A 14094-nucleotide genomic window follows, 5' to 3' on the forward strand; every position below is an offset into this window, starting at 1 on the left:
CTAAAACAAGGATAAAGGATGATGAACACAGAAAAGTAAAACTTTCCACAAGCTAATGGATTTAATCTTATTAGCAAAGCAGTATCAATTGTATCCTTACATAGAACAATTGAAAGTAAAAAAAAAAAAAGGAGTTGAGGTAAAATGATGAAAATGGAAATTTGTCTTCTGAGTCACCAGCTTCTCTCTTATGCCTCAGTTTTTTTAGTAAGCAAAGGAAGGACAAGTATGGGCAGAGAGGGAAATTTCAAGATCAGAAGGAACATTCTATAGTTACTACCACCCTGTTGACCAGAGAATTACTCTAGTTGTAGCTTATAGGGTCCTTCAGCATGGCTGGGAGCATAAGCCCATGGGTAACATCAATTTTCAGAATTGGATCGATTCTGATCTTAGTATAGCCATGTCCATGAAGACCGTATTCCACCTTTAGTACTTCTGGATATTCCCTTAATACTCTACCTTCTCTTCACAGTGTAAACATCTTCCTTTCTTCTGTCTCAAGTAGCCTAAATCAATACTGAATAATTTTAAGAACTTTGGTTATTTTTCAGTTAGTGTTAATGTTGGTTAGTATTTCACTCCTGTTTGTTTTTTTTTTTTTCCTTTTTAAGTACCTGTATGATCACTAAAACTTCTGTGATAGCCAGCCTCTGAGGTGATCCCCAACGACCCCTGACTTCTGAGATTCACATTCCTATGTGGACCCCTCCACAGTGAATAGAATTAATGGCTGACTTCTGTATCCATTAAGACAATTGCAGAAATGATGGTGTGTGGTTCCTGAGGGTAGGTCATAAAAGACATTGAAGCTTCAATGCCTTGTTCACTCTGAGAGAAGCCAACCCCACGTTGTGAGGATAGACAAGAGATCGGTGTAAAAAGGCCCTCAAGATGGGGAAGAATTAAAGCTTATTGTCAACAACTGACACCAAATGAGCGAGTTCATCCAGCCTGTGAAGCTTTCATATGATGACAGCCCCAGTTGACTGCAACCTCATAAGATCCTGAGTTAAAAACATCTAGCTAATTCATTTCTGAATTCTTGACCTAGAGAAATTATATGAAATGATAAATATTGTTTTTAAACCACTAAGTGGTGAGGTATTGGTTAAGCAGCACAACTAATTTATACTATTTCTTCTAATAGAAAGAAATACAAATAGGTAAGCAATTGGATCAAGTACCTTCATTAACAACACAATATTGTTGCTATATGAGGGATTTAGAACCCAAGCCAAGTAAATACCAGATGAGGGTTTCGTTTTTGTTTTTTTTTTTTTAATTCAGGAATAATTTACATAGGTGAAATGCACACATCTGAAGTGTGTACTTCAGTGAATTTTGAAAAGTTTAGCAAGAACATGCACCACATAAGTAATACCTTGACCAAGATGTAAAAAATTTCCATTACTCCAGATAGTTTCCTCAAGGCTATTTTGAATGAGTTCTTATAGTACTCCTTCCCCCAAACAGAGCTGAATACTGTTTTTATATCTACCACCATAAGTTTTGATCATTCTAGAACTAGTAAACAGAATAATGTTCTTAAAAACACAAAGTCAAAGATTGAGACATGTAAAAATTATAATTATAAAAACATACTCACTACATAAGGTTAAGCTATTTCTAAATATATAGAAAAGTCACTTTTATTACATATGGTCAGATTAGACTCTTCCAAAGAAGCAAGTAAGGTAGGTATACTTGGTATCTGAATCTCCCATTCTAGAGAACACTTAAAACCAAATCTTTTAAAGTATCAAAGGAAGTATTTTTATTCAGTTTGTTTTGTTTTTATTAAATAACTACCATTTAGCAATATACACATTTTTTCCTCCCTTGAAAAAAATTTGTTTTCATCTAGGATATAGCAGTGATTAAAAAGCAATGACCAAGAATGAGAATATTTCCTTAAAAGAGGATGGATAATTATAATCCTAAAAAGATTCATGGCAAGCCATTTTCATTGGCTTAGTACAACTTTCTTTATTCATTAAAGGGATATTTTTCATGATTTTAAGATAATTTCAGAAAATGTATAAAGAAATTCATTTAGTAGTATATCTGTAATAATATATATACCACGTACTCTTCTTGCCAAGAATGCCTGAGACAGAAAGTAAAATTACTGAGTCATTGAAATTACTGAATTTAAACTGTATCATTAGATTCTATCCAAGCTATGAATATTATTTCTCTCTACTCTTCAACATGGCCTTTCCTTAAAACAGTTCACTGTGTCCGTAGGAATGCCAGCATCCTGTTAGTAGTTACTATGTACCACTCCCAGGAAAATACTCTTAATCTCAGCTAGAGAAATGCTTAGTACTGAAAACATTACAAATTTTCATATATATCCTCTTTAGGAATCTTTTTTTGTCAAGTACTTTGGAGAATGCCTACCTCATAAAAACTGAATGCTGGACGATGTCAATGTTGAATTTCTATGGGGCCTGTGAATTAAATTTCCTAAAATAAAAATTTGCACCTGGATTTTATCATTAAATAAGTAACAGAAGAAACAAAAACTCTGCAGTTTCTTGTTATGCTTTTTTGTTGCCAATTTCTGCTTTTCATTTAATTGTCCTGATATTACACAGTACCTCATGGGTTTCCTCTCTCGAAGCAAGTCTTCTAGACTCCGTTCACAGTGTTCAGCTACCACCACCAGTCTTTCTGCGTAAAACAAAGCAAATCCACTTTACATTTGATTAACAAAATGTTTAATAACAAAATAACATAGTCCATTAAAGATATTACAGTACTAATAGTACTGTAGGAGTTTTTCAAACTCTATATTAACTACATACTTACCATATCTATACAACAGAATAAATGTATAATAAAACAACACATTAAATAACAATTTCATGTCATCTTGTGTTTTTGTCTAGAGTTTCTCCCATGTGCATCAGGAAAAACAGATGGAAAGTTTTACCTTCGGAAGAAAGAAGCGACCCTTCTTCTGACACATATTAGGAAAAGGAAAAGCTTGGATGAAGATATAAAGAAATTTTGAAGTGAAGGGGAAATTGGGAGCTAGGGACAAATTGTCTTGGCAGTCTAGTTCAAACAAAGGTTTTGCAACTAAGTTTAGAAATTTGAGAAAAGTAGAAATGTTCTTAATCATGACTATGAAGAAAGAACAGAAAATTGATGTGGGATTATTTGTAACATCATGGGACCTGCTGAGATTAAATAATAATATAAAATTTTGGTGGGCACCATCAATATTATGATGTAATTTTTATTTTCCAACAGATTAACTAAGAATAAGATAGCACAGTTCTGAGGGTCAGACCATATACTTTTTTCCTCATCGGTTATCCCTAATGACTTAACACATTGTCTGACAAATTTTTTTAAAGATTTTATTTACTTATTTGAAACAGAAAGAGAGAGTACAGCAGGGGGAGCGGCAGGCAGAAGGAGGGGGAGAAGCAGGCTCCCCTCTGAGCAGAGAGCCTGATGTGGGGCTCCATCCCAGGACCCTGAGATCATGCCTGGAGCAGAAGGCAGATGCTGAACAGACTGAACTACCCAGCACCCCTCCCAATTTTGTTTTGTTTTGTTTTTGTTTTTGTTTTTTTAATGAATGCACGTAAGAGGAGTGAGAGAAAAGTACAACTGGGCTTATAAGTGGTTGGGAATCTGATAAGGTTATTTCAGGAGAGATCAGAGGTTTAAAAGAAATTGTGGAGTTCTGTGAATATCTATGCAAAATGAGTTTTAAGTTAGATAAGGAAGAAGATGAACACAAAATATAGATGGCAGACTAGGATAAAACAAAGAAGTAAGAGTGCAAAGAGATTGGGAATAGTGATCATTGCAAAGAAGTTTGATGAAAATGAAAAGTAGGAAAGGCAGAAAAAATGAGAGAACAGGAGATGGGAAAGGAGAATTCCAGAGTAGGAGATCCAGCAAAAGGAACAACACTCAGTAACAACTGGCTCGAGGTATGGTCTTGCACGTGGGAGTAGAGATGAATGAAGGACTACGGTACACAGGCAATCATGTGAAGTAGGAGGGCAGTATACTGCATGGGTCAAATTTTGGAAGCTGAAACTATCTGAGGTGGTAGCATTATACAGAATGATCTGAAACAGAAAAACTAAAAATGCTCTAAATGAAAGCGATCACTTTCAGATGAAAGACTCCAAGTGATCTAAACAGGAACTTAAAATTAAATTTGAAAGAATTTTTAATGAGTAGGAAGAAAGGAAAAAGAGAATAAGAAAGAAAATCAGTTCTTCAATAAAGAAAAAAACACACAAAGTTGAACTTGAAGCAACTGTGTACAACTCTGAAGTTCTAGGAGGAAAAAGCAAATACAATCAGAAAACCAAATGGGAACCAAATGGGAAGCTGCTGCATTCCTTTGCTTTCATCTTACAACATTATGTCAGTTTTCCTAACACCTATCTGGCTGCCTCTCCTCAGTTTCCTCTGTACAGTGGCATCTCCTCTACCCTAACTGAAATGCTTTTAGTTCCTCTATCTTTGATTCGGGGTCTTCATACTGTGTTTTCTCCTCATTTACTCCCAAGGCTGAAAATCTGCAAATTTTATTTCAAGTCCAGAACTCTCTTCTGCATTCCAGACTTTTATAGATAATTTCTCACCCTAATATAAAAGTCACCTCAAACTTGACAGAACTCAAACTGAACTTATACTTTGCTCCTGAAACCTGTTCTTGAGTGCTATTTCAGTAAATGGTACCACCATCTTGTCAGCTGCATCAGCTAGAAACTTAGGAGTAATCTCCCTTTCTCAAATCCAAACAAAAAGTCCTGCTATTTCTATCTCCCAAATGTTTCCAGAATCTGTAGTTTGCTCCACCCACCACAAAGTGGGTCCAAGTCAGCGTCCTCTTAATATGACAGTACAATGTGCCTTAACTGATCTCACATTAATTCTTATTACCTTCCATCATATATTCATACTAAAGTTGAAGTAATAAAATAATAATAAATCCGAAAACCCTAACTTCCTCTCCAGTTTCATCTTTTGTTACTTTGGCTTACCAACTTCCAGTCGTGCTGGGCTTCCCTCCCCCATCTTGCTTAAGGTATTAGTACATGGGTTCATATTGCCTGAAATGATCTTCCCCATTCCCTTCTCCCAGCTAACTCTTATCATGAAACACAGTGGTTAAGAGCACAGACTCTTCTGTCTAAGCTCAAATCCCAGGTTTACAATTCATTCGCTATGTGACCTTGGAGAACTTTGCTAATCTTTCTACACCACAGTTTCCCCTTCTATAAAATGAGGAAAACAGTAGCACCTACCTCATAGAGTTGTTGTTAGGTTGAAATAAGTTAACACATAATAAGGATCAAGAATAGTGCCTGGCACATAACAATCACAATCTAAGTATTTGCTATTATTATTATTATTCATTCCTTGGTTAAATATGACTTCCATAAGGAACACTTTACTGATATCCCCAAATCAATTTGCTCCTCCTGTAAGATAATCTATTCTACACTGTACTTTTCTTCCGTAGAACTTAACTTCAACTCTACGGATTTGTATACATTTTTATTTAATGTCTTTTTTCTCCACTACATGTTTCATGATGGCAGGAACATGCAGGTCTTGTTCCAAATGTATCATCAGTGTCTAGAACTGGCACCTCAAACATATAAGTATCTTACATAAAAATACTTGTTAAATAAATGAACTTGAGCAAAGCCATGATATAACCATTAGAAATGAGTAAGAGTCTTATATGATAATAGTCATTATCTAAATAGAGATCTGTCCTACATAGAAAATTATAAGCCTACATTGTAAACTAGGAAAAATAATACCTCAATAGTGCTGATTTTAATATAAAACAAAAACATCAGAATTCATTTAAATGTGCATGTTCCATTAATTTATAATTTTAAGTTGGATATTCATAAGTTTCCACATCCATGAAAGATTTCTGAAATATTTGGCACTACCCTAATTTGTCAGGCTTAAAATAATTTAGAAAAAAAATTGTCAGGCTTCTTCTGGAAACTCCTTCAAAATATCATAAAGCAGAGTTTGCCAAAGCTTCAGGATTCTATGGAACTCTGAAGCATTATTTTAATACAGCAGAGACATAATCCTTGGCAAAATATCAAAGTTTCTCCCAAAGGTAATGGAATGTACACCAAAACAATGTTTCCAATATGAAGCATTTTTTTCAAGAAATCATTAGAGAGTCTTCATCCTGAAACTCTGGACCACTGTTTGAAAATAACTTCTGTTTGTTATAAAAACAATATAGTTTCACAGAACAAAATATGACAAAAGTATCTGGGAATCATAATGTGCCAAATATAAGTCAACAACGTAGTGGCATTATTTATAAAAAACAAATGTGACACTAAGATGAACTTTAAAGAGTAGAACATACAAGAACTGTGAAATAATCTTTCTTCTAACAAATATTTGATGAATGCCAAGTATCACTGTAGTGTAAATACAGCCTGAACTGTACGTTTTAAGTCAATGCTAAGAAACTGAAGAGAGTACAATATTAAGCAAGAAAGATAATAAAGGAGCTGAATCAGGAGAGGGACTAGAAGAAAGATTTAAATAAATTTTTTTTAACTTAAGAGAAAGAAAGGTAAATTGTGTGTTAGATTATTAGAATACAGTTACTGCATCATTCTTTTGTTACAATAAAAATGAGACTAGCTCATCACTTTTTAAATATAATATCTAAATAAATATTTAGATAGTAAAACTGAAAATACAAATTCTGTGCGTAAAAACCAGTATTGTTACTAGGTCACTGCGTTGGTTAGTTTTATGAGTCAACACAACTAAGCTATAGTTTTTAAACTCAAACACTAATGTAGGTGGTATTATAAAAGTGTATTGTTATAAATGATCAAGATCTATAATCACTTCAAGTAAGGAAGATTATCCTAGATAATGTGGATGATTCTGATTCAATCATTTGTAAAGGTCTTAAGAGCAGAACTGAAGCTTCTATGAAGAAGAAATTCTGCTCATAGACTGCAGCTTCAGCTCTTGTCCAAGAGTACAGCTTGTCCTTCTTGATAGCCTGCCTAGCCCCCACAGTCACAGAAGCTAATTCCTAGCAACTAATCTCTTAATATGAACATCCTACTGGTTCTATTTCTCTGATGAAACTGAAACAATAGACACACTGAGGCTGAAATGTATATGCAGCTAGAGATATGGAATAAATTATCTTATAGGTCCTTAACAAATGCTACTATTCTTTACCTGAATTTTCACATCTATTAATTAAAATAATTTTATTTATTTCACTAGCAACCATCAAAAGATTTCTGGGTAAATAATGCCAAATAAAATGGGATGAGGGGTGCCTGGGTGGCTCAGTCGGTTAAGTGTCTGCTTTCAGCTCAGGTCATGATCCTGGGGACCTGGGATGGAGCCCCTCATCAGGCTCCCGGATCAGCAGGAAGCCTGCTCTCCCTTTCCTCCTGCAGCTCCCCCTGCTTGTGCTCTCTCTCTCTCAAAATAAATATTTTAAAAAAATAAACAAAAAAAAAACAAAATGGGATGCATTATCATTTATAATCCTCACTCTGCTTCTAAACACTGCTGAGATTTCAAGCTCAAAAGAAAATGAGTAAATTTGTTTACTTAAATATTTTCATGCTTTATTGGTTTTTTTCTTTTAAAGATATTTTGCTCAACTTTTCCTTTAATAAATCAAGTTCCTGAAATATAATAATATGTCCACTATTCTTGAGATTTAGTACTTCATCCTGAGTTAGGGGGAAAATGACATCATCTTGAATCAGTTTTGAATAACCTATAGAAAACAGTGAAAGCCTGACTTCTGAGCTAATCTAACATGTGAAAACATAATGTTACTAAAACATACCACATGTCACATGTAACCCCAAGTGAGAATGGGAAGGTAGGGGAATTGACAATGACAAGATACGAGATAGCTGCATAGCAAGAACAAAATAGAAGGGGGAAAGAGAACCAAAATCAAAATTCTTTGAGGAGACAATTAAGTGGAGTCCAAACCAAAATCTTGTGGTGTTACATCACTGAGAAATACTTGTTGTTCAAGGAGATTGTTGAATAGAAACTTTTTCTATTTTTTCAATGTAATGTAACTGAAATCATAGGAATGCTTTGGAACAAACAGACCTTTATATAAACTTATTTTAATTCAGCGATTTACTCCTTATGCATACAATTTTTCAGGACAATGAACACTGCCAATATAAACAAGATAATCAAATTCCCTAACCTTTTGACAATCACTAATATTTTCATTCTAGGCAGCCAAACTTAAAATATATGACTACTATATGTATCTGTGACCTATGTTATCCTAGAAAAGAGGACCGCTGAGATCTAGGAGCAGGGCAAGCAGGGGAAGTGGAGTAACCAGCAATATGGTGGATGGGCCTAAAGGGACTACCCAGATTGTTGAGCAAGCTTCAACGCTAACAGAGTCTAACAGTGTCTAAGAAGATCAGTTTCTATCCGACACTGATAACTAAAAAGAAAGTTCCTGTGCAAAGTTAGCAATACTGTTCCCCAAAGGGATTATGTCATAAGGTTCTCCCAAATTCAACGTGTACAGGGGCTCATTTAGGTAGAAGGAGGAAAACAAGGAGCTCAAGAAGTATCTAGGACAATTGAGTGAATTATCCTGAGAAAAGAAAGTCTAGGGAGAACTGGATAGAAGCCAAGACTCCAATCATATGATGTGAAGCTCCACATAGGCTTCCAGACATAGTGGAAAGAAATAAAAGGCACTTTAGGATACAAGAATGAAGAAATCCTAAGAACTAAGTGGTAAGAGTTTGGGAAGACAGGCTACTTCAAAACTGCAGATGGAAAACAGTAACACTAATTATGGCTACCAGCTACAAATGATAATGAGGATCTACTATATTTCCAAGCTTTGGAGTGGTTTTGACACTGGGCCAATGTAACAATTGTAAATTCTTTAGAATTTGTAATTGGATTGGTAGTGGTGGGAAGAGGTGTTAAATGCATTCAGGGATTGACAATATCTATCAATTGTTTGGTGGTATAAAAAAACCCAAATGATTCCTATAATTTAAATATTTAATGTCATTGAAGCCATTCATCAAATAAAAACTTTAGCAAAGAAAAAAAATGTTTTTAAAAGACAACAACAACAAACTTGCCAAAGGTTCCTTTCTAAACTTTTGGCAAATGGCTAGAGCTATCTATAAAGTCTGCTGTGGGTACAGTTACCACTTGTCTTCATGGCTATATATAGGCAAATTAGAAAAAGCACCTCTCCTCTCAGAATGAATTAGAGAAAAAGAATTCAGCTCCTCCTTATCGCATTAACCAAAAGGTTTTGTGCAAAACTCTATACAGTGGCTCTGAATGTGGGTCTCTGAATTGGTAAATATGTGATATGGCACACCTGCAGATACAGATCAAATCAACTTCGAAGGGTTTATTGCCTACATTAGAACTTCTCCAGAACGTCTTGAAATAAAGAAGAAAAATTCTCTCCATGTAGCTGATACTCTGCATAAGTGCTTTTAAACCCTGTCTTTACATTATGAATCTTTTTTGAGAATCTGGTTAAAACTATGGACTCATTATCCAAAAAATGCTTGTGCATACATGTACACACACACAAAATTGTATATATAATTTCATGGTTCATAGATCTCCTGATGCCCATTCATAGGTCCCTGTGGCTCTTGAGTGCTATTTTAAACTGTCAAATTTAGTTTATTTAGATGTTCACCCATAGAAAAATTGGGACATGAAGCTACAGAGGTTTCCACTCAGAGATCAACACAAAAAAGAACAATAAAGCAAATTTAGTCAGATGTGTTGAGAACACTCCCCATAATAACAAATGAAGAATATCTCAGATCCCCATGCCATAAAAGTTCCTATATAATGTCTCCATATATCACCTGAACATACAATATATTATATGAACATTATAAAGCTTGCAACTGATCATTTTTCCAGATTTAAGTAAAAATTTAGAAATTAATTTTTCTTTTTTTTTTTTAAGATTTTATTTATTTGACACAGAGTGAGACAGCGAGAGCAGGAACACAAGCAGGGGGACTGGGAGAGGAAGAAGCAGGCCTCCTGGCGAGAAGGGAGCCTGATGCGGGGCTCGATCCCAGGACCCCAGGATCATGACCTGAGCCGACGGCAGATGCTTAACAACTGAACCACCCAGGCGCCCTTCTATTTTTTTTTTTTAAAGATTTTATTTATTTATTTCATAGAGAGAGACACAGTGAGAGAGAGAGCATAAGCAGGGGGAGTGGGAGTGGGAGAGGGAGAAGCAGGCTTCCCGCCGAGCAGGGAGCTCCATGCAGGGCTTGATCCCAGGACCCAGGGATCATGACCTGAGCTGAAGGTAGATGCTTAACGACTGAGCCACCCAGGCACCCAGGAATTAATTTCTTAATATGTTGCCGCATTATAAATGTAATTTGAAGCAGATCAATTTCCTTCTTTGCCTTGATCTACAAGAAGTCTACAAAAAAATTTGTAGTTCATGTGAAGAAACTATGTATTAATATTATAACTTAATATCTTATTCTTCGTTTCCTTTCTCCCCATCCTGATTATGTATTTTCTTTCATGTACATATTGTATACATAATATTATGTGTATGTATATATAATACTGTATCTCAATTTTTTAGAAAAAAGATCATAAGAAATGTAAATTCCTTTAAAAAGAATAAGAATGATTAATTAAGAATGATATTAAGATTTGCTTTCTTAGGAATATGTCAGCAATAAAGAGCCAGCACATCTCTCGAAAATCTGCTATTCCTTTAGGCCACTGGTACCATTAAAATAAATGAAAGTAAATAAACTTCACAGACAAAAAAGCTACCCCGCTGTGTTCTAAGGTCTCCTATCCCACTAAAATTCTCTATGTGGGAGTTTGATGAATATCTACATTCTTCAATGGAGAATTCAACATTCTTTCCTTTGTACTCCCATGGCATAGCACATCGTACATCATCTGCTGTATCAACTATTATTATATTATAATCATGTTTGTATTTTTTTTCCTCTACTACTTCTAGAGCTTGGGAACTGGGATCCTATCTTATTCATCTTCATATATCTGGCATCTAGCACAAGGAGAGCCATAGTAGTAGGCAAGAGATTGTTATTAACACCAGTGGACTGACGTTATATATACCAAAGCACAACATAAGAAAAGTCAGAGTAGACAAGAAAGACTGGTTCCTAAACAAATCTTCAGCTCATCAGCATCTTTATAACTACTTCAATCCTAGTTTTCCATCAGCTCTGCCCTCCACGTTTATTCCCTGTGGAGAGACCCTTATGGCCTTAACATGGCCCCACCTACATTCTCTCTTGAAAGGTTAGGCCTTTTACTAATATTTGCTGAATAGATCAATCAAAGGCAATCTCACATAGTAAAGGAGGTCTCAATAGAATAATGTATACTTTAACACGTCTGTGTGTGCGTAATGTGTATGTGTACATACATATGAATATGAAAAATCACAAATTTTTATCATCTGTAAGACAATTAACTCTTTTACTACCTTCTTTTTCATGTCTCTTACCAGGCCTGACATATCTAAATATTCAAGACACTAGGTATGTGGTAGAGCTCCAAAGTATTTAAGGCATTGAATAGCTCTGATTGGTAGAGGTATCAATTTGCATTAATGTACACTTATTTCAGCTTTAAAAATCTTTCAAAATATGATAAAATATATTAGTATTCCACCTCTTTACTTACTAGTTGTATGACCTTACATTAGTTGCTTAATTGCTGTATCTCAATTTCCTTATCTGTAAAATGAGAATAATAGTCCCTATTTCATGGTACTGTTATGAGGATTAAGTTCATTAAAATACGTAAAGCACTTATAAAACTGCCTAAAACACAATAAATACTCCATAAATATTAATTTAATAATATTTATTACAAAAACATTTTCTACTCAAAGTCTATAAAATGTCAATGTTTTCAGAGCAAATATTTTTTGAAAACCATAATCCAGACTACTTGAGAGTATCATTTAGCCTATTTTTCAGCAAAACAAAGAAAACATTACATTTTTTTTGTAATATTAGGTTCAAACACATAAAAATACCATTTTCATAGGCAATATCAGCAAGTATATAGGGTTAACTTTCACAAAGTATTTTGTTAGAAAAATTAAATACATTTCATTGAATGCATTTAAAATAATTTTAAGCACTGGAACCTCAGCATGAAATTAAGTTTCCAAAAATAATTTTAAAATAATTAAAATATTGTCATCATAAACATCTTTAGGGGTGGTATAGATTGAATATTTGTGTCTTCCCCCAACCCCATTAATATGTTAAGGCCTAATCCCCAGTGCAATGGTGTTTGGGGTGGGACCTTTGGGAGATAATTAGGTCCTGAGGGCTCTGCCCTCATGAATGGGATTACTGCTTTTATAAGAGACTGAGAGAACTCCCTGGCCCCATCCACCAGTAAAGATAGCTGTCAATGAGGAAGTGGGCCTCACTAGACTTCCCAGCCTCTAGAACTGGGAGAAATAAATGTTGTTTATTCGTATGATCTTTTGTTATAGCAGTCCAAATGGACTGAGATATGGGATATGAAAGAACCTGACTATACTATTAAAAAGGCAGTAAACACCTTCCTGGTGAAACATTGACTTTTTAACCAATAGGGTTCAACTTTTCTACTTTGGTTTTTCTAAATGGAATTTTATATGAAAAGACTAATGCAGCTCCAAAAAAAAATTAGTGACTCCCTTTTCATTTGAAGACAGCCCAAATTATTACTTTCAATTGTAAGATACATTTAAATAGATATTTCCAAAATTCCTGATATTAGAACTTTCATTTCCTTTTTATAGAAGGGAAGAAAAATGCTTAAAGACAGGTGGTTTCCCTGAAAGAGAAAATTAAAAATCCTATTCTCAGATCTGAAAAATATCAATCCCTCAAATGTAGTCATTCATTACTTTACTCACTCAACCAACATTTATTGAATGCCTCCCGTGTGCTCTGTGCAGTTCTGATTCTGAGGTCAGAGGTAAAAGTCATTAGCCCCCCCCTTTTTATTAAGATTTTATTTATTTCTTTATTTTAGAGAGAGAGAGAGAGAGACATGCAGGTGGGGGAGAGGGAGAGAGAGAATCTGAAGTAGACTCCTGGCTAAATGTAGAGCCCAATGCAGGGATCAATCCCAGGACCTGAGATCATGACTGGAGCCCAAATCAAGAGTGTGGCACCCCTATTTTGTCCTTTTTTTCCAGAACTAAGAATCCTCAGGAGAGACAAATTAAATAGAAAATAATAATAAAATATGATAAAAACTATAAAAGAATCTAGGAAAGGGACTAAGCTCAGATTGTAGGGAATGGAGCATAGTATAATCCAAGAGAGAAAATAGCAGAGTATAAAACGAGGGACATGTGAGGGGCCAAAGCAATCAGGAAAACTTGAAAGACTGAGTTTGGATGGACTGAAGGCGAAGGCGTGCAAGCACACACATACTGATTACTGTATGTATTCACTGCATATCTGTAACCTAATCAAGGTAACAGAATAAAGAATACAAAAACAGAAAAAAAGAACAACTTACCATGCTTTCCCCTAGAAATATCCACATACTGGCAAAGTCTTGGATGAGTGATGGTCTTAAGGATTTGAAATCGCCCTAAAATTTTGATGGAATTTGGTGTAAGAGGAAGCCCATTGCTTCCACAAACATCATGTGGCAGAGCCGAGGCAAAGAAGGTAAAGGCACCCATTTCAGCATCCTTCAGGGGAAACATTTCAGAGTCCTCGATCTTCTAAGATAATCTGAAAAAGGAGATAATTTTATGACAGATCAACCAAAAATTAAGCCAGTGTTTTCTAACCTTAAATATGATTAATAATATATAACTTGGAGGAAACTGCCAATCAGAACACTTCACAGTAAAAAATATCAAAGTTAAAAAATTCCAAGATAATATCAAAGAGGAAAAACCACCCAATCATAAATTTACATTGTAGTTCTAAATCATAATCAAAGATTTTCAATGGCATAAAAAGGAAAATATAGAACATTCCCTTTTCAATGACACCGACG

At 34.9% G+C, this 14094-nt stretch overlaps 1 protein-coding gene across 3 annotated transcripts in view; it reads right to left on the reverse strand.

The window, feature by feature from the left end:
* TBCK (TBC1 domain containing kinase) overlaps positions 1 to 14094 on the reverse strand; it is a 237560-nt gene that overhangs the window by 215878 nt on the left and 7588 nt on the right. For all 3 annotated transcript variants that reach the window (XR_003520644.2, XM_027598076.2, XM_027598077.2), the window contains exons 2-3: positions 13603 to 13823; positions 2607 to 2679 (exon numbers count right to left, since the gene is read on the reverse strand). Coding sequence is in view for 2 of the 3 variants with exons in the window: in XM_027598076.2 (XP_027453877.1) it covers positions 2607 to 2679; positions 13603 to 13795 (266 nt within the window). In the remaining variant the exon portion in view is untranslated. The remainder of the gene's footprint in view (positions 1 to 2606; positions 2680 to 13602; positions 13824 to 14094) is intronic.

The sequence above is a fragment of the Zalophus californianus genome, chromosome 2 (assembly GCF_009762305.2).
Source record: "Zalophus californianus isolate mZalCal1 chromosome 2, mZalCal1.pri.v2, whole genome shotgun sequence".
NCBI lineage: Eukaryota > Metazoa > Chordata > Mammalia > Carnivora > Otariidae > Zalophus > Zalophus californianus.